Below are 23,608 nucleotides of genomic sequence, written 5' to 3' on the forward strand. Positions count from 1 at the left end.
AGCTTTGGACAGAAAGTTATTTTTCTTATGAAAAAAAATCACAGGGAGAAAAGTTTAAACCCCATTCCTCTATAAAATTGTGGTCCGATATCTTTTTTAAAAACATTAGTTTGGCCTTAAGAACCAGTGTGGTATAGTGGTTAGAGTGTTGGATTAAGATCTTGAGAAACTCGGGTTTCAATCTCCAATCAGCCATAGAAGGTTGCTGGGTGACTATACACACTTGGGCTACACATAATTTCTCAGCCTCAATCTACCTCACAGGATTGTTGTGAGGATAAAATGGAGGAGAGGAGAATGAGGTAAGCTGCTTAGGGTCCCCATTGGGGAGAAAGGTAGGGTGTAAATAAAGCACATCAATCAATCAATCAATCAATCAATCAATCAATCAATCAATCAATCAATCAATCAATTGCTGCAGACAACAACCAGTTGTCCAACTGTTATAGTATTTTGTAAATTCCTACAGCTCCATTTAGTCCATAACATCATTACAAGTACATGAATGGATTTCTCCAATTGTCCTTACTTTATATCCTCATCGTTGGCAAAGACAATGATAGCCCTGGCTCTGGGAGTATCTAGGAGCAGCCTGATAATTTTATCAAATTCGTAGGTCTTGTCTTTGCGATCCTGTGGGATTTTCAATGACTGGGCAATGCAGAGGTCACCTGTTAATAGAAAGAAAGAAGACAAGATGCTAAAATCTGTACATTAAATCAAGGAAGGAAACTAGAAGAAAATAGTGTTTAGTAGAAGAAGGGAAGAAAGTTAGCTGTGAAGACTCGATAGCTCCTGTGTGATATAATAGATGTGGTGCTAGGTTTGATCGTGAGAAAATTGGATTCAAATCTCCAGTATGGTTATGAAGATCTCTGGGAATATACAAACAACAGGAGATCTCTGATTGTATATCAGCCTAAACTACCCCATAATACCCCAGTAAGCAAACCTAATGTAAAAGAGCAATAAGTTAAGAAACTTTGTATGCCTTGTATGCTTAAAAGTGCAGCATAAATAAGAATGGAGGAAAAAATATGTACATTTCAGGAAGCTTTCCTGAGATGATAGCATCTGACACACCTTACAACTATTTTCCCTTCGGGCCAACACTATGTCAGCTTCTGTTTATATTTTCTGTCTTTAGCTATCAGTAAACATTTGGACAGGAAACTAAAGCTTATTAATAGAACAGCAAAGACAAGGGTTTCTGTAATATCTTCCTGATTAGCCTTAGCTCTGTGGGGATGGTGTTATGGCATCATACTGATCCATACAAATAGTGAAATTTTATTCCTCCAAACAATATCGTGAAAATTGCTTGACTCTACAGTTGCTACTTTTCCCTGTGGCTTGAGTCTGTTTGGCAGGCAGACCCAATTGCTTCTAAATTGCTCTAGTCTTCAAATTCCAAGCATTTCTATCCTAGGTGTACTCACAGGTAGTCAACAGACAACTAAAAACATTTATCCTGAAATGTCCCCAAAGAATATCCCTCTAGACAAAATATAAAATCAAAGTGGAACTTCGTGCCTGTAATCTGTCAGGAAAAGAAGAAAATTCTATCAATGCTATTAGGGATTTGGGCAATAGGACAACTGTTGATTTGCTGACAGAAAAAAAACCCCTCAGAAATACAATAAGGAAAACTGTGAGGGCATTGGTCCAAACTAAACCTATTTGTTTAAGAGCAAGTTTGGGTCCAGTAGCACCTAAACTTACAGGTCAACACAGCTATCTACATGAAACTGTTTTCTTAAGAATGAGCCCCATTTATTGAATGGGACACAACCTGGTTAGGGGCCTATGTTGTTGCACATAGTAAATATCAATATATTTGAAACATCCAAACCCACAACATGCATGTCGTAGTGTTTTTAAGCTCTTAACTTTAACCAGATTCCAAAACTGTGGGTATTTTTAAAAACATCTTTGAATATTTTGTCTGTGCTACATTTTTATATGATAAGGTGGCTCTCGGTGCTCAGATTCACACTGGTGTAAGGAGTGAGATATTACAAGTATTCAGAGAAACTGATCAAATCACACAATGACAATAGTAGCAAATGATCACTTAGATATGTGAATGAAAAATCACAGAACAACCATTACAGACGGAATGCTATATCACTTCAAAACACAATAGAGTTTTCAAAACAGCCACAGTCTGTCTTCTACCTTTTAAATAAGCTTAGCTTATGGTGTCATACATGACTTTTTTCTTGCTTCATTTCATTCTTACAACCACCCAGTGGTAGTTGAGGCTGAGAGTGACTGAAAGAATGATTGGCCCAGTCACCCAGTGAGCTCACCTGGTGAGTTCATGGCAGGGTGAGGATTTGATGCTTATTAAAAGGTTAGTCTGCAAATATTCAGCTCCTGGTCATCATGCTAATAATAAAATAATGGGAACAAAATTAGTGTGTATATATTAACACAGATTTTTTACGTTTCTTGCTCTTCTACATTGAGACTATAGAGGATTCTGTAATTAAACAATCATTTGTATATGAGTCTCTCTACACAAGATGCTGGGCCACATGTCCATCAAGTGTCAGGATGGAGACAATGGCTGTTTCCACACGGCTTACCTTATTCTGCAAAATAGCGAAATCTCATGCGAAATCTCGCGAGAAGACGCTGTTATCGTGTCTTCTTGCGAGATTTCGCTATTTTGCAGAATAAGGTAAGCCATGTGGAAACAGCCAATGTTAGCTGGGAAGCATAGTTTTGAAAGACAGAGCCAAAGGAGATCGCTCCACAGATTCTCTCACAGTCCTCCACTGCCTCTGGAGTGCCAGACTGTCTCCCCTTCTGGAGCTTTTACCCTGCTGCCCTCACTGCTTAACTTTGAAATAACTGAGCCTTGGCAGGGCACAGGTTCTGGAAGGAGAGACACCAAAGGCAGCAGACAGCTGTAAGAGAATCTGTCCCCACTGGAGCAATCTCTGCCAGCTCTGTCATTTAAAACTACACTTCCTGGCTATCACTGCATCTCCCAACATGTGAAGAACATGTCAAAAGTATTGTGTAGAGAGACACTATGTTAGCTAGTAGGCAGAGGCTGCATTTCTCAGAATCAAGAGGAAGATAGGGGCAACACAATTTTTGTTTTATTTCCGAATCTAAATTTCCATAGCAAATTTTGTACGGTTTACCTAAATTTGCACTGAGATGCAAGACAAAGATTATCTTGAACAAGTGTCACTTAATGGTTCTGTCCCTCTATTGCTGCAGAAGTAAGGAGGGGAAGAGGAGAGGAGGAGGAGGAGGAGGAGGAGAGAAGAGAGAGAGGCAGGCAGGAAGGCAGAGTGACAGACTCTTAACTCCCCTGTGATCTGGCAGAGAAAACTAGCCTTGCTGGCAAAGCAAAACATATTTCATTTGCTGAATTGTTCTTTCCCAAAAGATGATTTTGCAGTGTAATCTCCAGAGTTACTTCAGTCTAAGCCCATTGATTTAAATAGGCTTAGACTGGAGTAACTCTTCTTAGGATTGCACTGCTAGTCACCTAATAATTTCCTCAGCTTAAAAAGAGAGATCTGATTTCACCATGACATTCAACCAATTAGAAAGGCTTGGAAAAGGACAAAAAATATATCAATGGGTTGGAGCATCTTTTCTATAAGGAAAAGTGCTTGGGCTTTTCACTTTTTCATATAAAAATAAGCAGTGGGATGTGATATATAAAATTATGATGGAACAATAAGAACAATCAGGTTCATACTATGAAAGTCAAATGAAGGTCTTTTGTCAGACAATGCATAATTAATGCACAGATTTAAGTGCTACAAAATGTTGCTTTGTATGCATGCCCCTCATTCCTCTCACCTCCATTCTCCAGCATGCAAGACTTGATGGAACTCTTCCCAACTTGATCAACTTCCAATTCACCATGAAATCTGAAAGAAGAAATTTCATTGAAACTGCAGTTGTTTACTCCACATAAAACAGGATTCTAAACTGGGATTAAACTTTAGTTTACAATCCTGGTTTGTGTGCATAAACTAAATAGCAGTTGACCAAGGCATTGGATTTGAATATTTTGATGAACTAGAACTTGATCAAGTTTAGAAATTTTTCAAGCGCTGGAGGAGGTTGGAGGTAAAAAGGAACATATCTGATTGGTGTTTGTTTGCAGCTTGCTGTGATGTCTGGATGCAAAGTCAATTTGCAGAGGAGTTATGTTTATCAATACCATTTGCTGGGGCAGGGGGCACAATGAGTGAAGATTTCATCTGTGGCTTCCTGATGGACCTTCTAGAATCATATGGCTAGCTATACAGTGGATAAAAAGGTGCTGGATTAGATGACTTTTGGTCCAAACCAGCTGGGCTCTTAAGTTTTTAAAACTCCTGAGGTAGGGCCTTGGGATACTGTTTCAGTTATCTTTCCTGAATGTGAACAATTACATCTAGTGCCCTAGGTGGGGGGCAGTACAGATTATTAAAATTGGTTTCATTCTGCTAAATACTCTCTGGAAGCTAGTACAAAAGTTTTGTATCACCTCTTTGTATCAATTTCTTAAATCATTAAATGAAAACAATATACAGTGTCCCATACAGAAAATCACAGCGAATTAATATTATCCATGCCATTACAAGTACTAGCTGTATTGTGCATCTCAAAGTAATTACATTTAAGTCCTATCTTTAGCATTTTAAGTATAAGCTGTTGAGTATTGTTCAGGTATTCCTGCCTTAGTTATTGCAGACAAAAGGAGCATGGTCCAATAGGTGCATTTTACTATGAAATCGTACCTACAGGGTTCTTTTAGTATTATAGCCACACAACTGTTTGATTTTCTAGCTTTCTGCAATCCTTTCTGTTCCCAGTTCATCAGAGGAAACCAATCCATCATATCCCAAAATAGCTGTAGAATATTCCAGCAGGTGTCACTGTGGTACACAATTTGTCATTTTTATAAAGGTTAAAACATTTGCATCACAGAAACAATGATAAATTGTTTCTTTGAAAAGTGATAACAAAATACTCATTTTTTACAACAGATGACAAAGCAATGTTTAAATGATGTACACTTTTTGACTAATTTTGTCACTTGTGCAATCATGAAAAACAGTTTCTACAGCAGAGGTGAGTTTGAAAAGTACTGTATAATTCCAAATCATTGAGCTGTATCTTGCTGCCTTTACACTGGTAGATGTGGGAGGTGGGGCAATTAGATAACTAATTCTGAACTGGGCCATAGAGTATGGATTCATAGATCCATAAAATTGAAGTAGGGACAGAAAGATTATTTCTACAAATTTGAAGGAAGTCCTAAATTTGTACCCCCCCACCCCAAACCCTATAATATAAAAAAAAATACATTGGAGGATTAAAACCCCACAATAATAATAATAACAACTGTAGCTTTATAAAAAGAATGCCTATTGAGCCCCCCTTCTGATTTTCCTTGGCTCATAATCTGCAGGTTGTTTGGGTTGCTGTGCGGCCTGGTGACCTCTGGGGCCTGGGATTAGGCCTGGTAAGAGTATCTAAAAGCGAGGTGGCCGTTTGGAGGGCAGTCATATTGTAGGGTATAACCCAGGCCATTTTGTTAAGGCTCACAGCCATTTTGGCAGGTTTTAGGGGGCATTTTAGGGAGCCCGGGGCCACCTTGCAGTTGGGCAGGCAGCCATTTTAGGCTGCAACAGCAGCTATTTTGGCAATCCCTGGGTGGCTTGTGTCTGTGGTGGGTACCATTCAGGCTACTGCTGGATAGCTTCCTCTCATACAGGGTCCAAGGCCATTACATTTATTTCACCACTCTTAGTGGCACTAATCTGTCTAGAAGAGCGGTATATGAGCCCAGTTGCACTGGCGACCAATTTGGAAATTCCAGGGCTGCTTGGTGTTTGGCAGGTACCATTCAGGCTACTGCCTGATAGCTTTTGACCATTCTTGGCCCAAGGCCATTGGATTTATTTCACCGGTCTGGGTGGCACTAATCTGTCTAGAAGAGCAGCTTGGTGGGGACACGGCTTGGTGATTGGTGATAAGCCCAGTGATTACTTTGGGCTGTGTGCCCGAGGCCATTAGAAATAAGTGGTCTAGAAGAGCAGTATATATAAGCCCAGATATTATTGCTGGCTTGGTGTGTGAATAAACTCTGTGTCTGAATAAGCTAGTAATACCCCCCAAGAAGGGAGCTGGGCCATCCAAGGGCAAGTATAGTGTTTATGAGTACGGGCTGTGGGTCTCCTTTTTTTAAACATTCAGCTCAGCCAAGAATTCAATGAATGCCTTAACAAGCAACTCTCTCTTAGCTCAGATGTTCATCTGTAATACATGGGTGATAACACTGGTCTGACAGAGATAATGTATATGAAGTGCTTTCCAGATTTAATGAAAAAACTCTAAAGGAAAAATCCAGAGTATATTTCGTTTCCCTGACAGATCAGAATGAGCAGATTGACTTGCTCAGGAAAATTATTCTCTCTTGCATCTTGTGGTGGGTCACTGTCTCCACTGTGAGGCAGATTTCCCACCAAAATTCAGGTAATAATGCTCTTTTAAGAATCCACTACAAACCAGAGAAGTATGTCACAGATACAGCTGAGATAGGCAGGTGGGTGAAGCTTACAATGCTCCTTCCTACTACAGCTGCTGTCCACCATTACTTTTGTACATGCAGATAACATAAACCACACTATAGCCTATTTGGTAGTCAAAGAGTAGTCAGCAGCAGAAAAACTCCAAGAGTTCAGCTCCATGAGTATCTTTTGCATCAGTCCTCTTTGGTGCAAAGTGCAATAGCATTGGATCCATTGACTTATTCCCATTAAGTGAGGAGTCAACAAATCCAATCTTTTACTATTCACTATTCAATCCTTTACTGCTTGTTTATCAAGTTCTGGCAGACTTCTTGCTTGCAAGGTCTCAAAAGTTATTTTAGAAAAAGGCATGGTATGACAATGGCTGCTATGGCTGGGTGCTGTCCTTTGCCTGCCTGGAAGGAGAAGAGGCAGGCTCTCCTTCCTGGGCATCCAGGTATTGTGAGAGTGGGCACAGCCATATACCTTATTAGGTGGCTCTGCCCCCCTCAGTACTCTCAGTCTGCACCTCGTGCTCGGCCCACCCACCACACCCTGTAGCAGGGCAGGTTTAGCTGGTCGCCATGTATGGGGCCAGGTAGGAATCTTTTCCACCTTTCACCAAATTAGCTTATGGTGAGGGGTGGTTGTTTGCCTACCTTACACTGCAGACAGAGGTTGTGGTAATTGGACTTGGTGGAGCTGTAAATAATTTGGCCACTGGCAGGTTAGAGTTGGGGAAAATGAGAGCAGGCCAGAGAGCACCCTTGGCATCTCCCCATTGGTGGGGAATTGGGGTCTGTCAGGAGCGGCTGTGGCTTCACAGCCCAGGTGCGAGGGCAAACTGCCAGATGGGACCTCCTGGACAAGTCCTTCCCCCAGGCTCCACAGCTTGGGGTGTTTGGAGCTTTAAGGGGGGAACCATTTCGCCTGGCCAGCCAGGCCCAAGCCATGTCTCTTGAATGGCTCGCACCCGGGGCAGTGGGTCTCACCCAGACAGGTTCAAGGAGGAGGTCTCAGTGCGACCGCTGGCTTGACCTGTACCACTAGTTAGGCCCCCTTTGCCGCATTAACTGTTTATGTTGTTGCTTTAATAAAATGGCCCTTTAGACCCAAACCTTGTGTCTGCCTCTTCATTCCAACTAGGGTGGCAACAGCAGTGTAGTACAGGTCAAACAAAAGGAAAAGGCATAATCTACATGGAAGTCCTTCTATGCAAGTATGCTGAACAATTTAAGGGACTTTGGTGGGATTTCTCCAAAAGAATTTCCAAGTTGAGCAGTCCCTAAAACTTCAAATGCAAATCCACATACTAATAATCATGATTCAAATTTTGGAAAGGCTGTACGTAGCAAATCAAATAATCTTGAGAAGAGCTTGGATTATCACACAGTTTAACAGGGAAGATTTGCTTGTATAGCAGACATTTAAACATAAAAACCCAATTAGTTTTAAGTGTCAACTACATGATATTATTCCATTGTCATTTGTTTCCTTTTCCTATACCATCTTCTATGTAAGCATTATGCATGCATGCCAAGATAAATGTGAAATAAGGACAAACATTAGCACTGGGTGTTGTCACTTAAGGGGAAACATCTTCAGTTTAATTTTAATCCTTGGGAATAGCTCTGGAACCGTTTTGACATTGTATTGCTCGGACTGTCAAACTGAACTGAACTCCCACTGACTCAAATCATAAATGTAAAATCAAGGCATTTAGGATGGAGCAGATTTACACAGGCACAGAGAATACATATAAAGTCTGGTCACACATCAGTAAACAAGTGTCTGGGAAAGTGGAATGGTGAATTTACTGGAAAAGTAGATGAGGAAAAGAGATCCCCCATTATAAACAATGAATAGAAGATATTGCTGTCAGAAGAAAGAAAAGGATATCATTTGCTCCTTGGTATGTGTATGTGTATGTGTATGTGTATGTGTATGTGTATGTGTATGTGTATGTGTATGTGTATGTGTATGTGTATGTGTATGTGTATGTGTATGTGTATGTGTATGTGTATGTGTATGTGTATGTGCGAAGTATTGGTACATACTATAACACATAGTGATTTTGCTCCTTTGATCTGAATGCCCTTGACCTTTGGCTGTGATTTCTCTCCCCTCCCGCTGTATTTCAGGGGGATTTTGCGTTTGTCCCTTTCAAAGGAAGGAAGCATGAGGCTTGAGTAAAAGATGCTAAAGCTAAACCATAAGCTATAGATTTCTAGGAATTCTGCTGTAACAAGTGTAGGACCTGCAAAAACTTGCTGGGGGGACATCTTATCTCTATCCCTATTTCCTCTTTCCCCACGGCGTCTCCCATTTTCTTGCCTCCTTCTCTCCTTCTATCTACCAAAGAGCCTACCTTTACCTACCTCATCTTCAGCTTTCTCTCCTTCCCTCCCCCTCACAGCCTCTATCCAGGAAAAATATGGCCCAGTTGTACAGTGTTGGACACAGGGCTGGCCATGGGTTTGTGCCCCGCTGTGCAGTGCTGACCACGGGGCCCAGATTTATGGTAGGGAACCGGCAAGGTAGGAGGAACCTTACTTTCCCATGTTTCCTACTTCTCACACTATTTCTTCTCCCCCCTCCAGCTAAACCCATATCCTCCTCTTTTCTCATTCCTCCTGTCTTTTCCACCTAACAATCAACCTAACTTTTATCTGCCTCCCATATCCAGCTATATTTATTAGTTATTTATTTTATTTCTACTATGCCTTTCTCCGCAGTGGGGACCCAAAACAGCTCACATTATTCCTCTCAACTCCATTTTACCTCACAAAACCCTGTGACTGGTCCACAGTCACCCAGTAAGCTTCCATGGTAAAATGGTGATTCAAACTGGGATCTTCTAGATCCTAGTCTGAAACTCTAATCACTGCACCACACAGGCTTTAGTGATGTGTGTGATGTGGCTGCTGTTAAACAGTAACAAGCAGCAAGGTCTGGGCAAGTCATGCAAATTGTATGCTATTGTCATCTTGTGTGTTATGTACCGGTGTAGCTTCTCCCTGAACCAAGGCTCCTGAAGTCCTCACTGCTATTGGCTGTTTCCCTGTTGGCTGCATCCAATCCATGTTGTACAATAAAGTCCAATCACAGCACTGTAAATAAGTTACTTTGTATATAGTTAATGCAAACTAAAGATTCTATCTTCTTGTGCCTATTGGTTGTTGGTTGAAATGGGGACGTAGTTTATGAGTATATATTTGGCTCATGTTGAGATTGTGTTTGGTCTGTTTGCTTCCAGTTTTCAATAAAGCTGTTACTATGAGCTGAAATCTCTGTTCCCTTGAGCTGAAATCACAATACTTAATACTGGTGATGAGGATGGGATACAGAGTGGGTAGGCATCCCCACAGTGACAAGAGCTAAAAGAGCTGAAGGTGGGTAGGTAGCCCCGCAGCGCTCAAGGCTGAATCACTTAATGGTGAGGAATTGTCACTGCCACCATCCTTCATTCACTTCAGAGCAACAGACAGTATGGCTGCCAAGAGCCAGTTCGAGCCACTTGATGCTGCCACTGATGACTGAGACTCATAAGTCTCACAGTTCCAATTTCACCTCAAGGCAAATGAGATTACCGGCAATGAGCGGGAGAAAGCAGTCTTCCTAAGTGTTCAAAATTGCACGTGCTCTTGTGGCACCAGAAGTACAGGAAGAGGTGTCACTCGCAACTATCAAGGTGAAGCTGAAAGACCACTTCTTGCTGCAGCTGTCAAAAATTGCATGCCACCACGCCTTCTACAAGCATGACCAGGCATTGGGAGAGACAATCACATTCATCATGGCATTGGGGAAGTTAGTATGATTGTGAATTCACTGCCCTAGAAGAAGCCCTATTTGATCTGCTAGTGTGCGGCCTATGGGCCAAAAAACTGCAGAAATGACATTTCGAGAAGAAAAGCATCAATTTCAAAATGGCTTATGAGGAGGCCATCATGGCAGAAGCAGCTGACCAGTCCACCAAAGACGTGTGACAGTTGCAGAGTCCAGCACTACCCAAGAGGGCAGAACAGGTCCACCATGAGAGCCTCGAAAGTGACTCCGAAGAAGATGATGAGGTTCACCGAACTCAAGCAGTGCGGGCCAGGCATTCTGAACGGCATCCATATAGTGGATCCCCATGTGTCAGCTGTGGGGGAAACTATGAGAGAAGAACTTGCAGATTTTGTGATGCTGAATGCTGGGTGTGCAGAAAAAAGGGTCACATCACACAGGCCTGCAGAGCTACCAAGAAGGAAGGTCCTCAACAACAGTCTCCGTGCCTTGTTCCATGCCAACGACGGCCGGCAGAGAAGGGTTTCCCTCTGCCTGAAGAATGCCATTCCATGACCAAGTGTTCTGGCAGAACCATCATCCTGAACATCAAAACGGGCACCAAAGAGAAGATCTGCGTCACGGTGCACATTGAAGGGACACCATGTTAGATGGAAGTTGACTCTGGGTCAGCGCTCTCGATAATCTCCATGGACACCTTCAACTGAGTGTGCCCCAGGGGGAAGAACCGACAGCTTGAGCCATGTGATCTAATCCTGACAGACTTTCAGGGTCATTGGGTTCCATTGGTGGGTGTTGGCCAAGTCGTGATCAGCTACAAAGACTTTCATGGTCCCCTCTGTTTGGTCGTAGTCAAGGGGCACCTCGCTAGTTTACTGGGACTCAATTGGTTTGAAGTGTTGGACATCCACATCACTTGAGTCCAACAAGTCAACCAATCTGACATTGAAGCAGTATGTGCAGAGTTTCCTGCCATGTTCGATGGCTCATTAGGGTGCTACACAGGGCCTCCTGTCTCCTATGACCTCAATCCAACAGTGCTGCCAACCCGTCTGAAGCCACATCAAGTTCCTTTCACACTCAAATGGCACATCAACAAGGAGCTAGAGTGCCTGATTGCCCAGGGAGTCCTCAAGCCTGTATTGCACACCGGTTGGGAGACACCATTTGTCATACCCATCAAGGCCAACAGGGCAGTTTGTATTTGTGCAGACTACAAGTGCACAATAAACAAGGCTCTACAACATCACGCATACCCAGTGCTGGTACTCAGCCACCTCCTGACATCTCTAGCAGGAGTGAAAACCTTCACCAAGATTGACCTGAAGCAAACCTACCAGCAGCTCCCTGTGGATGATGCCTCTGCGGAAGTGCAGACCATCGTGACCCACCATGGAGCATTCAAGGTTAAGTGTCTACAGTTTGGGGTCAGCGTGGCCCCTGGCATTTTCCAGGGACTTATGGAGTGCTGCTAAGGGGAATACCAGGAGTCATCCCTTACTTTGATGACATCCTGATCATGGGGACATCCTCCACCGAACTTGCTGGAGGCCTTTGAGAAGTTCTCCGCTGTCTCCAGGATGCCAGGCTGAAAGAAAGTGCCAGTTCAGTGTCCCACAAGCAGAGTTCCTGGGGTTCCTAATTGATGCTGATGGCATCCACCTGACAGACAGCAAGGTGCGAGCTATCACCAGTGCACCGCCACCTCACTCAAAGGAGCTACAAGCATTCTTAGGGCTCCTAAACTGTTATCATGTGTTCCTACCACACAAGGCATCACTAGTGAAGCCCCTACTTTGATTGCTGGAGAAGAACACTCCTTGGACCTGGGGCCAAAAGCACACCTTCATGTTCACCGCTGTTAAGGAGCTCCTGTTGTCTAACACAGTATTGACACACGTCGATGAATGCAAGCCGCTTATCCTCGCCTGCGACACCTCACCTTATGGGATTGGTGTGGTCCTGAGCCACTGGATGCCAGATGGGCGGGAGGCACCTATCGCATACTTTTCAAGGACATTGTCACAAGCAGAAAGGAACTATGTGCAGATAGACAAAGAGGCCCTTGCCCTGGTCGTGGGAGTTTAAAAAATCCACGAGTACATTTACGGGCGTCACTTCGAAATTGGAACCGACTACAGGCCTCTTTTAGGCCTCTTCACTTCAGACCAGTAGATCCTGCAAGTCATGTCCCCCTGGATGCTACACTGGTTGGTGTTTCTGTCGGCCTGCCACTACCAGACCCTGCCACTGACCCCTCTCCTGCATATGGGGTCATGCAACTGGAGGACTTGCCTCAGCCACCCCTTCTGATGTCGAACATCACTGCCCATTCCGACAAGGACCCCACAATCTCCAGGTCCTCAACTGGATGTGGAGGGGGTAGCCTGCTGGCAGGATGGACTCTGAGTTCTAGTCATATAGCTCCTGCACTGTCGGTGCACAAGGGATGCCTTCTTTGGGAGAACAGAGTCGTCATTCCGCCCAGGCTGCATCAGCGGGTGCTCGAGGCACTTCATGTAGGGCACCTAGGGATCGTGAAAATGAATGAGTCATCCCTCAAAGGCTAAAACAGTTCTGGAAAGGGCTCTGTCCTTTTCTCCTGCCTTTAGCTCATGGAAACCAAGTCTTGAAAGCTAGCAATACTGTTGTGTTTGCCTAGTAACATACACAATGGCCATTCAGTTTCTTAAAGCTGCAGGCCCTACTTCTCTTTCTGGTGAGTAGCTATGTAAATCTACAGTAGAACAGCAGGATTTGGGTCCAGTAGCAACTTAAAGACCAACAAGATTTTCAAGGCATAAACTTTTGAGACTTAAAAATCCCTAATATTGTATATAGCTATATTGTATCGGATGAGAGGAAATTTGAAGCTTGAAAGCTTATACCCTAAAAATCTTGCTGGTCTTTAAGACACCAATGGACTCAAATCCAAGCACTGCTTCTGTTATGGTGCATTTTCCCTTTTGTTTTTAGATTTCAGATATTTCTGCAAACCAAGGGCTATTCTCAGGTTTGTAAAAAGATCCATCTTGTCTGTCCATGGCTCCACTTGCTGCATTTAAGTATCCACAAATTTGAACATGTTAAGAATCAGATCTATTGATACACAGGAAAAATGAGGACTGATATTTTCTTAATACATTTGGAAACAGCATGTATCTGAAGAATAATCTCTTCTTTGTGGAGAATCTCTGTGTGGAATTAAAATAAAGAGTTATTTGTAAGTTGTTCATATGTATTCTTCTGACAGCACCATTTTAAATGTGTTTATTGATAGGTTTTTTCTTCCATCACAGCAAACTTAATCAAAACCAAAATTAAACAGAAACCATAGTGTGCAAATTGGCAGAGAAACTAAAAATGTCTAGCACAGATGAGGTAATTAAGAACTTTATTCTATTAAAGTTGTCACTGTAATTTTGGGTGCATTTTTAATGCTGCTCCCTCGTGCATTTTATCACCTCAAAGACTCACTTTTATTATGACAGTTAAATCAAGCTTCTTTAATATACCAAAATCAATGCAGTCACTAGAAGACAAAATTGAATACTAAGAATGGTGTACATGATAATTATGGATGGAAAAGATAGAATAGCTTTGCTTGATGGGTTGAGTCTAATCTAAAAATAGAGATTTATGGAGCCTCATAACTCACTGATTTTTCAGTGTCCCATGGTTATGAATTCCTAACAGGGTTGGGGAGGGGAGGCAAGGTTTCTCTTTAAAAACTTTACAAGAACATATATTACAGGATTCTGGAAGTTTTCTGTAAACATAATAAGACTATTAAATAGGGTTGCCTCCAAACGTCTACTCATCAAAATTTCTCTCAGGTTTTGAAATTCTGTATTATCCAGTCCTATTTCCAAGGACTGGACACACATACACACACACACACCTCCCCCAGCCCGGATCAGAGATATTCAGGTCCAAGGGCAGTGTTCACTAGCCCTTCTCTCACTGGATCAGAGTGAACTGATAAGTCCATTCTTACTTCTACCAGTCCTTCCTTATTTCTAAGTGTGACTAAGAGAGCACTCCTAAGCAGGTCTATTCAATGTGGCTTATTCCTAGCCAAGTGTTCTTAGCATTGCACTGTGAATGCACAAGGGGTATGCATATGGGGGAAAAAAACAGCTGAAAATACACAGAGAAATTGTTGTTCGGATCGTTAAAGCAACTTCCAGAATGGTGGAACAAATTTGGGAAATGAGGCTGTAACCATCACCAAAAAGTTTTGTTTCTTACTGTGCAGAGGCTGCGCAGGCAGGCCAGGCAGTAGGAAGGTGTCTAGCAGCATTTGGAACCAATTGGATCCAAAGGAGGAAAACTGAGCCCTTAGCATTAAGTCTGTTGGCAGGAAGGGAGTGTGTGCAGCACGCATTAGTGCATTTTTTCTTCAGCTCTTCCTAGGCAGCGGCACTGGCATTGAGTGGCTCATAGGGATCAAATCGCAAAAGGTTTGCTTTGTGCCAAGGAGGGGAGCAGCAGATGACATGGTGCCCTCAGCACCAGTATCACTTCATCATCACCATCCCTTTCCATGTGTTTTTATGCACAGTGAAAGGAAAGGCCAGAAACATCCACATGCACACATGGATTTGTGGGGTCTCCTTCAGCCTCTGAACTCCTGGCTGTTGTATAGGCTCACATTATGCAGATTAGGGTGAAAACTGGGGCACTTGAGGAGGTCTGAGACATGTAGAGCTGGTTCATGTCCATTCAGTGGCCTTCTGATGCTGCTGTCCTTTGCTTATGTGCCATATTGCCAGGGCCACCATTGTGACTAAAGAACTACTTCAAAGATAGAGGGTCAAGAAGCACCCGGAGGAATTTCATTTTGTCCAGAAAGCCTTCTGGTTGGCTTTTGGGGCTTCTCTGATTAAAAATGTTAACCTAGCATTAAAATGGCAAGGAGGTAGCAGCCATGTGCACTGTTCACTCACGTGCACGCACACATGCACATCCAAGTCTTTCCATGGGAATGATTGATCTGGTCAGATTTTTTTCTTTCTGCTGGTCTGGCAATTTATCCTTTTTTCCTTTTTCATTCAACTCTGGGTTAATGGTTTTAGTTGGAAAGGGAGACTGGCAGCTAGCAACCTGTCCAGTCTACCACTTTTACTAGTAAAAAATATGGGGGGAGGGGGAGAGGGCCATCCTCTATCTACTTCCTGTGAAAGAAAAACCAACATTTAGACCTACATTTCCATGTGCTTTTACACGCAGTGCAAGGACAGGCTGGTAGCTGGTGGGTTTAAACAAGGGGTCTTGGGACTGCTGTAAAGCAGATTAGAGTAAGGATTCACCCTTCATCATGGAAACAAAATGACAAGGCACAGGGAAACATGGCATAAAAGCAGGACTCAATGGCTATAATTTATTGTGTTTGTCACTAAATCAGGAATTTTAAAAAAATCACTGACTTGTGCCAGTTGGCAATGCTGGTGCTGCTTTGCCAATAAGTTTCCCTCCATTATGTGTGCTGCCAACACTCACTTTCTTTCAGGGCCATTGTTGTGTGAGTTTTCATGTCCTTGAGGAGAAATTCATTGGATTGTTGGGGTTTTGGACAACGTGGTTTTTGGTTAAGAGTGAATAGATCCGCACTGCACAGCTGCCCAACATGCACCTTGATGTGCACCTTCTCCAAGCATTTCTCAGGGTCCATAAACATGGAACCCCATTTTTGCATATTCTCAAACTCAGTGGGTCAATCATTTAGAGGGACGGTTGTGTTCTGTGGGATTTGGGTGCTGTTGCATGCAAAAACCATTGCCTCAAAGCCTTGTTTCCCCATCCCAATGTGTACACAATGGATCAAAACAAAAACCAAAATGGATGAGTTCTGAGCTGGCACCACCCCAGACAGAACAAACAGTAATGGGATATAATTATTCTGGAACCCCTTGGAACCAAAACTGAAATGGACATTTTCTCAGTGCACACCCCTAATTTTTTTTTCAGTGCATATCCCTGGTGTCCTCTTTGCTCAAGGCTAACTAAACATCTTGACAATTTCTTTGAGGAAAAGTGATTAGCAGAGGCATATGAGTAGATAAATGTCAAAAGAGATCTGCTCCCCTTCCACTGTAATTTATTTAGAACATTTCTGTGCCACCTCTCTATATAACCTGCTCTGGAGTTTTACACAGCTAAGTTTCTGCCTCTCTAAGTAGGCCTATGTATTGTGTCTCCTTGGCTGCTGTAGTTACTGGGACTCAACTTGGTTTAATAAGCTGTTCCAGTTGGGGGCATCTGGATAATTAGTTTGCTTTATCAACAACTCTTCTTGTCTTGCCCTAGGGTGGAATGAGCACTTAAGCCAGGTTTGGAACACTCTGAGCCCAAAGTCACTTCAGAAGCCCATGAGTTCAGAACTGGGCTGCGGTAACAATGATAACAGCTATAGGCTCACCAGGCAGGGCCACTTGGTCAGCTTGTCCTCATCAGCCCACAGGGAACTCTCCATAAAGTTCAAAGGCCTGTTTGCCCTGGTCTTTCCTAATATCCCAATTTATCTCCTTACAAGCTTGCCCAGAGTAATACCCCTACCCACTCCATTACTCTATTCTAAACATGTCCTTTCATTTGAGAATGCTGCATGCCCTGGAGGATTGCTATGGTTCCTACAAAACTACATAGGGGAATATGATTTGGTTTCAGAACAGTAAATGATGTATGTTAGTTCTGAATAAATACAAGGTCTCCATGCTAATTGCTGCAAGTGCCTCAGGCCACATAGTGGACCCATTAATAAGAAGCTTTTGATAAACTGAGGTTTGTATATCGATGAGTTCCCTGAATAGAAACAGTGAATATGTCCATAATGAATAATTTTCACACCAAACTACTTATGGTCCCATGCTGTTTAATTTTAATTATATTGCTTTAAATGAAATGATTTTTTTTTAAAAAAAATCAAAGTAGCAATTCATATAACCATAAGAGAATGTTTGTGAAAAGATCCATTCTCTGGAGGGGAAAAAAAGAGGGGGGGGGAATCTGCAATTTCATTATGAGTAGTGGGCATCCGTGCTTGCCCATTTGTAATTCAAAGTCATTTGTTTTCTACCTGGAATTACTGGTTGCAACACTGCTCACAAACAATACTTTCCAATACTGCTTTGGCTCCATTGCCCAAAGCAATTTTCTGCAACCTCCGCATGCCCCGGAGAATGTTATGCTCTGTGACATTGTTTTATTTCTCTGAACTGCCTTTTAGAATGCCACACTGTAATTTAAGAGATTGTTCAGTGCTGTGCCATTCTTATAAGGATTTCTCTCCAACCCCACTATTAATGTGACCACCTCTAGATAGTGAAGAATTTTACAAGTTGCAAATACAATGCTTTTTTTTTTTTTAAGGTGAGCTCTGAGAGCTTTTCTGATTTATCCCCCCCCCCCCCTTGGACAGATGCATAGCATTTTAGACTCTTTCAGATGACTGTGCATCCTTTGAGGCAAGCAAAGACATTGCCAACCAACAAGAAATTCAATGAGCAATAAAAAGCATATGATTAATCAGTGGGTAGCACTTGTACATTTTGTAGAAAGCCAGTTTGAATGTTCTCTCAATTTTAATAGATCAGTGGCTTTAGAGCACAGCATGGACTTGAATGCTGAAAGCAACAGATATGGGGGGAGAGACATGAGAACATACAATGGTTTTTGAAGTTTTCATTAGGTATCTGGCACCAAGGTTGAAACAAATATATATATGATGCTCTCATTGCTTCTTGCAGTTCCAAGGGCTGCTAGGTCCAAACTGCTTGACCAGTGATCAATTAGGCTATGTCAGAACCATCTTCAGTCTTGCATCACAACTCTCTAAACAATATTGTTAAGCAACATTGTTGGATACTCAATTATTTCCCATGGTGCTTTCAATATAGACTCTAAGAAACTCACTCAGAAGCACCTCATTTGGAATCTCACATCTTTGTCTTTTGGCAGGCACGGAATTTGAAAGACAGATGAGAGATCTTTTGATAGTTAGATTTCCTGCAGTGTTTTACTTGAAGCCAAATGGAAAAGAAGAGGCATGCATTGTGAGTCCTTCAGTAAAACTCAAACCATTGAAGAAAGTATCTGAAAATATCAAGTGCTCTAAATGAGGGCCGGACCAAAATGAAAGTCTTAATTTCATGAACATTCTTACCTCTGTGAAATGTGTCAGGGTCTGTTATTCTAGGAGAATGCAGCCTAAGTAACGCCATATTAATTTCTGCAGTCGTTTAGTCTTTCTCTCCCTCCAGGTCCCCCCCTCCAAGTGCCAGGACCGCAGTTTCCAAGGGAGAGGATGCTGCGTCTTATCTATGTTCTTCTTAGTCGACCTTGGGTATCCGGTGTTCCCACAGAGAAGGTTCCTGCTATGTGAACTCTGGGGGGACGCTGGGTTCTGAGGGCTTGATGTGTAACAACTTTCGTTTTGTACCTCATTCCTAATTCAGCTTTGCTCAGCCAGGATCTACTTGGTCCTGGAGTATGGACACCTGGGCCTGAATGCTGTCTTTCAAATAAAACCTTTTGAAACCAAAAGACCTTGTCTTCTTGCAAAAGGGAGGAAGGCAGACTCGTGCGTCTGGAATGCCATAGCCTGACATTTTGTTAGGAATCCTTTGTTTTTTCCCCGACACCTCACGTAGGGAGGATGGATACCAAGGACTTGATTGATCTGTCTGACCCCGGCCCGGAGGATGGGGGATTCCCAGACCAGACTCAGACGGTACCCGACAGTGACCCTGAGACTGTGCCTAATCCTAATAATAGTTCCGCTATGGACGGATGAACTGAACCTGTTCAGGACAGTGGGACAGAACCCGTGCCCAATAGGGGGGCGGAACAGGCCCACCCAGCTGAAGGGGGTGCACGGCCAAAACTGCATGGAATTCCCGGGGGGATCATCTGATTTTGCTGTCGATGCTGCGGCAGTGGGGCTCCTGGCCTCGAGAGGTGAGGGAGAGATGAGCCCACACCATGTTTTCCCGGTTGATGATAGATGTGAGACGAACTGTCAGGTCGATGGAGCAGGAGGGCCCGAGCATTGTGTGGGATTTGACCAGGTCTGCCCGCACTCCGGAAGGCCAAAAGATAAGGCTGTTCCCGATTACAGTCACTAAATAAAGGTGGTCAAAAGACCATCGGGAAGGAAAATTCTACAATACTATAGTGCAACAGTTTATAAACCTTTTCAAGTGATTTTAACAATAATACATAATTACATCATATTACATATCATATCATTTTTCAACATTTTTCAGCAATCTTATTCATAATACATAGAAACAAGAGTCCTCTGCAAGAGGACCTGAGGGTGTGACAGCAATGCAGCAGGAAAAGTCTTTAAAGACTCAAAATAACGTGTCTTCTTTAGCTTTTTTCTTTTTTCAAATTTTTCAAATGCCAAGATGGAAAAGTACGTGGCTGGTCCAAAGATGAAAGTTGGAAAGCCCAGCGGTGCCCGGAACTAAGACCGGCAGATTTTCCTATAGTTCTTCGTCCATAAGGACTTCCTCAGAGGCATCCAGCTATTTCCGTACACAGTTGCATCATATATGCGGCGAGAGGACACCCATGGACGTAGAGATAATCCTACGTGATAATCCTAGGATTATCTCCACGTCCATGGGTGTCCTCTCGGCGCGTATATGATGCAACTGTGTATGGAAATAGCTGGATGCCCCTGAGGAAGTCCTTATGGACGAAGAACTATAGGAAAATCTGCCGGTCTTAGTTCCGGGCACCGCTGGGCTTTCCAACTTTCATCTTTGGACCAGCCACGTACTTTTCCATCTTGGCATTTGAAAAATTTGAAAAAAGAAAAAAGCTAAAGAAGACACGTTATTTTGAGTCTTTAAAGACTTTTCCTGCTGCATTGCTGTCACACCCTCAGGTCCTCTTGCAGAGGACTCTTGTTTCTATGTATTGTGAATAAGATTGCTGAAAAATGTTGAAAAATGATATGATATGTAATATGATGTAATAATGTATTATTGTTAAAATCACTTGAAAAGGTTTATAAACTGTTGCACTATAGTATCGCACTCCGGAAGGAGCACGGGCCAGCACCCAACCTTGGTATAGGTGGGACACAGAATCTGGATGCCTGGAAGAGTGGGACCCCCAGAGGGAGACCGGAGATACCCAGGACTGGGAGGCCACACGACATGAGCTCATGAGCTGGGACTATACAGATGTGAATTCATCCAGAACCTGGGAGCAAGGCCGCACGTGGCAGCTGGAGTGTTGGGCCCAGGTGGTGGAGTCCGGAATTTTGGCCGTCATCGGCTTGTCGAAAGGAATACTTGCCAGCATGACCGTTGAGGAGGAGCAAGGGGGAGGAGAGGAAGGTCCGATAAGACCATGGCCCAGGGATCATGTCCCTCCAAGGTCACAGGAGTCATTGGAGGTCAGCGACCATGGGGAAGATGGAGCATTGGAGAGGCTTCCGGACCACTACCGCCGGATGGAGGATAGAATGGGAGCAATGGAGGAAGACCTAGCCCAAGCCATCTATCTTATCCATGTGTTGGTTAGAGAGCGGCGGGACAAGTGACAACCTCGTCCGCTCCAACGCCATCGGTGGCACAGGGCCAAGTTCCGCCAGGAATTCAACCAGCACCCGGTTTGGGTGCCCTGTGCCGACCACCACAGGTCCAACTGCAGCCACCGCCAGCCCAGAAAACACCGGCGGCGCCAGCGCCACAGCTGCTTCAGCAAATTCCTTAAATATTACCGACACCTCAGCAGCAGCTACAGCACCCACCTCCACCTCAGCCGACGCCAGGCCGAGTGGTTCAGCCACCTCCGCCACCTCCGCAACAGGTGATTCCACCACCTCCTCCTCCGCAGGTACTGCCGCCGCCTCCGTGGCAAGTTCCTCCACCACCGCCTCCTCAACAAGTGCTTCCTCGACAGGTGACACCCCAACACCCACCGCCGCCAAAGCAACCGCCTCCCGTGCACCCTGCGCTGGTATTACCTGGACCCCAACTGGTCCCACAGCTGATCCCAGGATTTCTTCCACCAGGCCCACTGGGGCAAGGGCCGAGAGCTCCACCACCTGGAGGTGCACCCAGACCCCGGCCGCAGGGGATTGTAGGACATGTACCCCCACCACAAGAGCAACAGATCTGGCCTTGAGGACTGATGCAGGGGCCGGTGCCAACAGGGCCCCCTCCGGCTACATGGCCGATGCCGCCGGACAGACAAGGGGTGCCTGAGTTGCCGTGGGGAAGGATTAAACTAGAAGCCACATTCGATGGTGACACACAGAAACTGTGGTTCTTCGTGGTCCAGGCGCTTCAGTTTTTCAACCATTGGGGTTACCTGTTTCCGGATGAAAAAAGCCGGATCGATCATTTAGCCTCCAGGCTGGAAGGCAAGGCAGCCGAATGGTACATGACTTTATATGATTCGGGAGCTCCCGAGTTAGACACGCTGCAGAGTTTTGTCTCCACGTTGCGAGCCCAATACAAGGACTCATTAGAAGAAGACCGCACCCGCACCGAACTACAAACACTGCGACAAGGAACGCAACCGATCTGAGACTATGCTGCCAAATTTTGTCAATTAGCAGCCAAATGTCCCCACTGTGAGGAGGGAACCAAGATAGTAATGTTTAAAAGAGGCATGAACCCCAGGCTTCTGGATGGCTCCCTAATGCAAGACGACCCCCCCAACGCTATTAGGTGGATACAATTAGCCTGTGAAGTTGAAAATCACATTCAACAGGTGAGGTTAGTAGAACAGCAACAGGAAATGGGGATGAGAAGGACCCCAGTAATCGCCAAAAGGGGGCGAGTAGGTCCTCCAAGCCGCGGAGCATGAGAAACTTGTTGGCAACAAGGATTGTGCCTCCAATGCGGCCGGAGCGGACACTTTGCTGCCCAGTGTCCCTTTTGCACACCAGCCCCAATCGCCCCTACTCCTTCTCGCCCCATCCCAGCACCAAGGGCGAGCCGTGGGTGAGGCGTGCAGAAATGAAATCAACCGGAGAAGGGCCTGGAAGCAGAGGAAGTGCTAATGGAGTTAGATATGCAACCCACCGAGAGTGAAGAAGAAGCCCCTAGCCCACAGTCAGGAAATGAGATGGATCTGTCATAAAGGGACCCGACCGGCAGATCAAGGGAAGATCCAACCGCAAAGAGGTGAGAGAGAAACGGTCTGTATTATTTCTTCCAGTGATTCTACTAAATCCCAAGAGAGGAACCCATATCCGTATAGAAGCATTAATTGACTCGGGTTGCTCCAGAGACATTATAGCACCAGCACTAGTAAACGGCTTGGGTTTAGAAACCAAAGAATTAGAAACCCCCATCATCTTTGAACAGATGGACGGGTCTAACATGAACACGGTAACTCTTGAAATGGAGCAAGTACCTACTGGCATAGGGGAGCACTGGGAAAGCTGATGCTTTGTAGTCAGCCAAACAGCCAAGTATCCCCTCATCCTAGGCAGCTGGTGGTTATGGGATCATAACCCTTACATAGACTGGGCTAAAGGAGTTGTCATGTTTAACAAAGAATATTGTGAACAACATTGTTGGCAAGTGAAACGGGGAAACGTAAAGCCCCCCCCCCGTGTGGAGGAGGCTCTCCTAACCCAAGAAGAAATCAACCGCATTCCAAAGGAATATAGAAACCTAAAACAAGCCTTCAGCGAAGAAGAAGCCGACAGCCTCCCCCCCCCCCATCGGGCCACGGACTGCACTATCGAATTGATTCCGGGAGAAAGTCTGCCTAAAGGCAAACTATATTCCATGAGTCCCTTGGAAAGGAGGAGCTACGAAAATTTATAGACAAAAATTTGGAAAGAGGTTTCATCCGCCCCGCAAACAGCTCCCATGCGGCGCCAGTGCTTTTCGTCAAGAAGAAGGATGGAGGCCTAAGACTGTGTACAGATTTCAGAGGGATCAATGCTGTATCAGCCACTAATTCCTATCCCATCCCGCTGATCTGAGATCTGCTCAACATCGTGGCTCAAGGTAAGATCTTTTCGAAATTGGACCTAAAAGATGCCTACTTCCATGTTAGAATCAGAGAAGGAGATGAGTGGAAAACTGCGTTCAATACGCCATTAGGGTAGTATGAATACCTTGTTATGCCTTTTGGCTTATCTGGAGCCCCATGATCAATGAAGTATTGCACAAATATTTATATAATGGAGTGGTCGTTTACCTAGACGATGTGTTAATTTATTCAAAAACAAAAGAAGAGCATGTGAAATTGGTGCGGGAGGTGTTGACCACCTTAATGTGCCACAAGCTCCCTATCAAACT

The 23,608-nt window shown here is 44.2% G+C and overlaps 1 protein-coding gene across 1 annotated transcript in view; it reads right to left on the reverse strand.

The window, feature by feature from the left end:
• The window catches only part of GRM7 (glutamate metabotropic receptor 7), a 703,043-nt gene that overhangs the window by 345,533 nt on the left and 333,902 nt on the right, over window positions 1-23,608 (reverse strand). Inside the window, exon 3 of the mRNA XM_054978478.1 lies at window positions 530-671. Coding sequence (XP_054834453.1) covers window positions 530-671 — 142 coding nt within the window. The remainder of the gene's footprint in view (window positions 1-529; window positions 672-23,608) is intronic.

Source organism: Eublepharis macularius, chromosome 4, assembly GCF_028583425.1.
Source record: "Eublepharis macularius isolate TG4126 chromosome 4, MPM_Emac_v1.0, whole genome shotgun sequence".
Classification (NCBI taxonomy): Eukaryota; Metazoa; Chordata; class Lepidosauria; order Squamata; family Eublepharidae; genus Eublepharis; species Eublepharis macularius.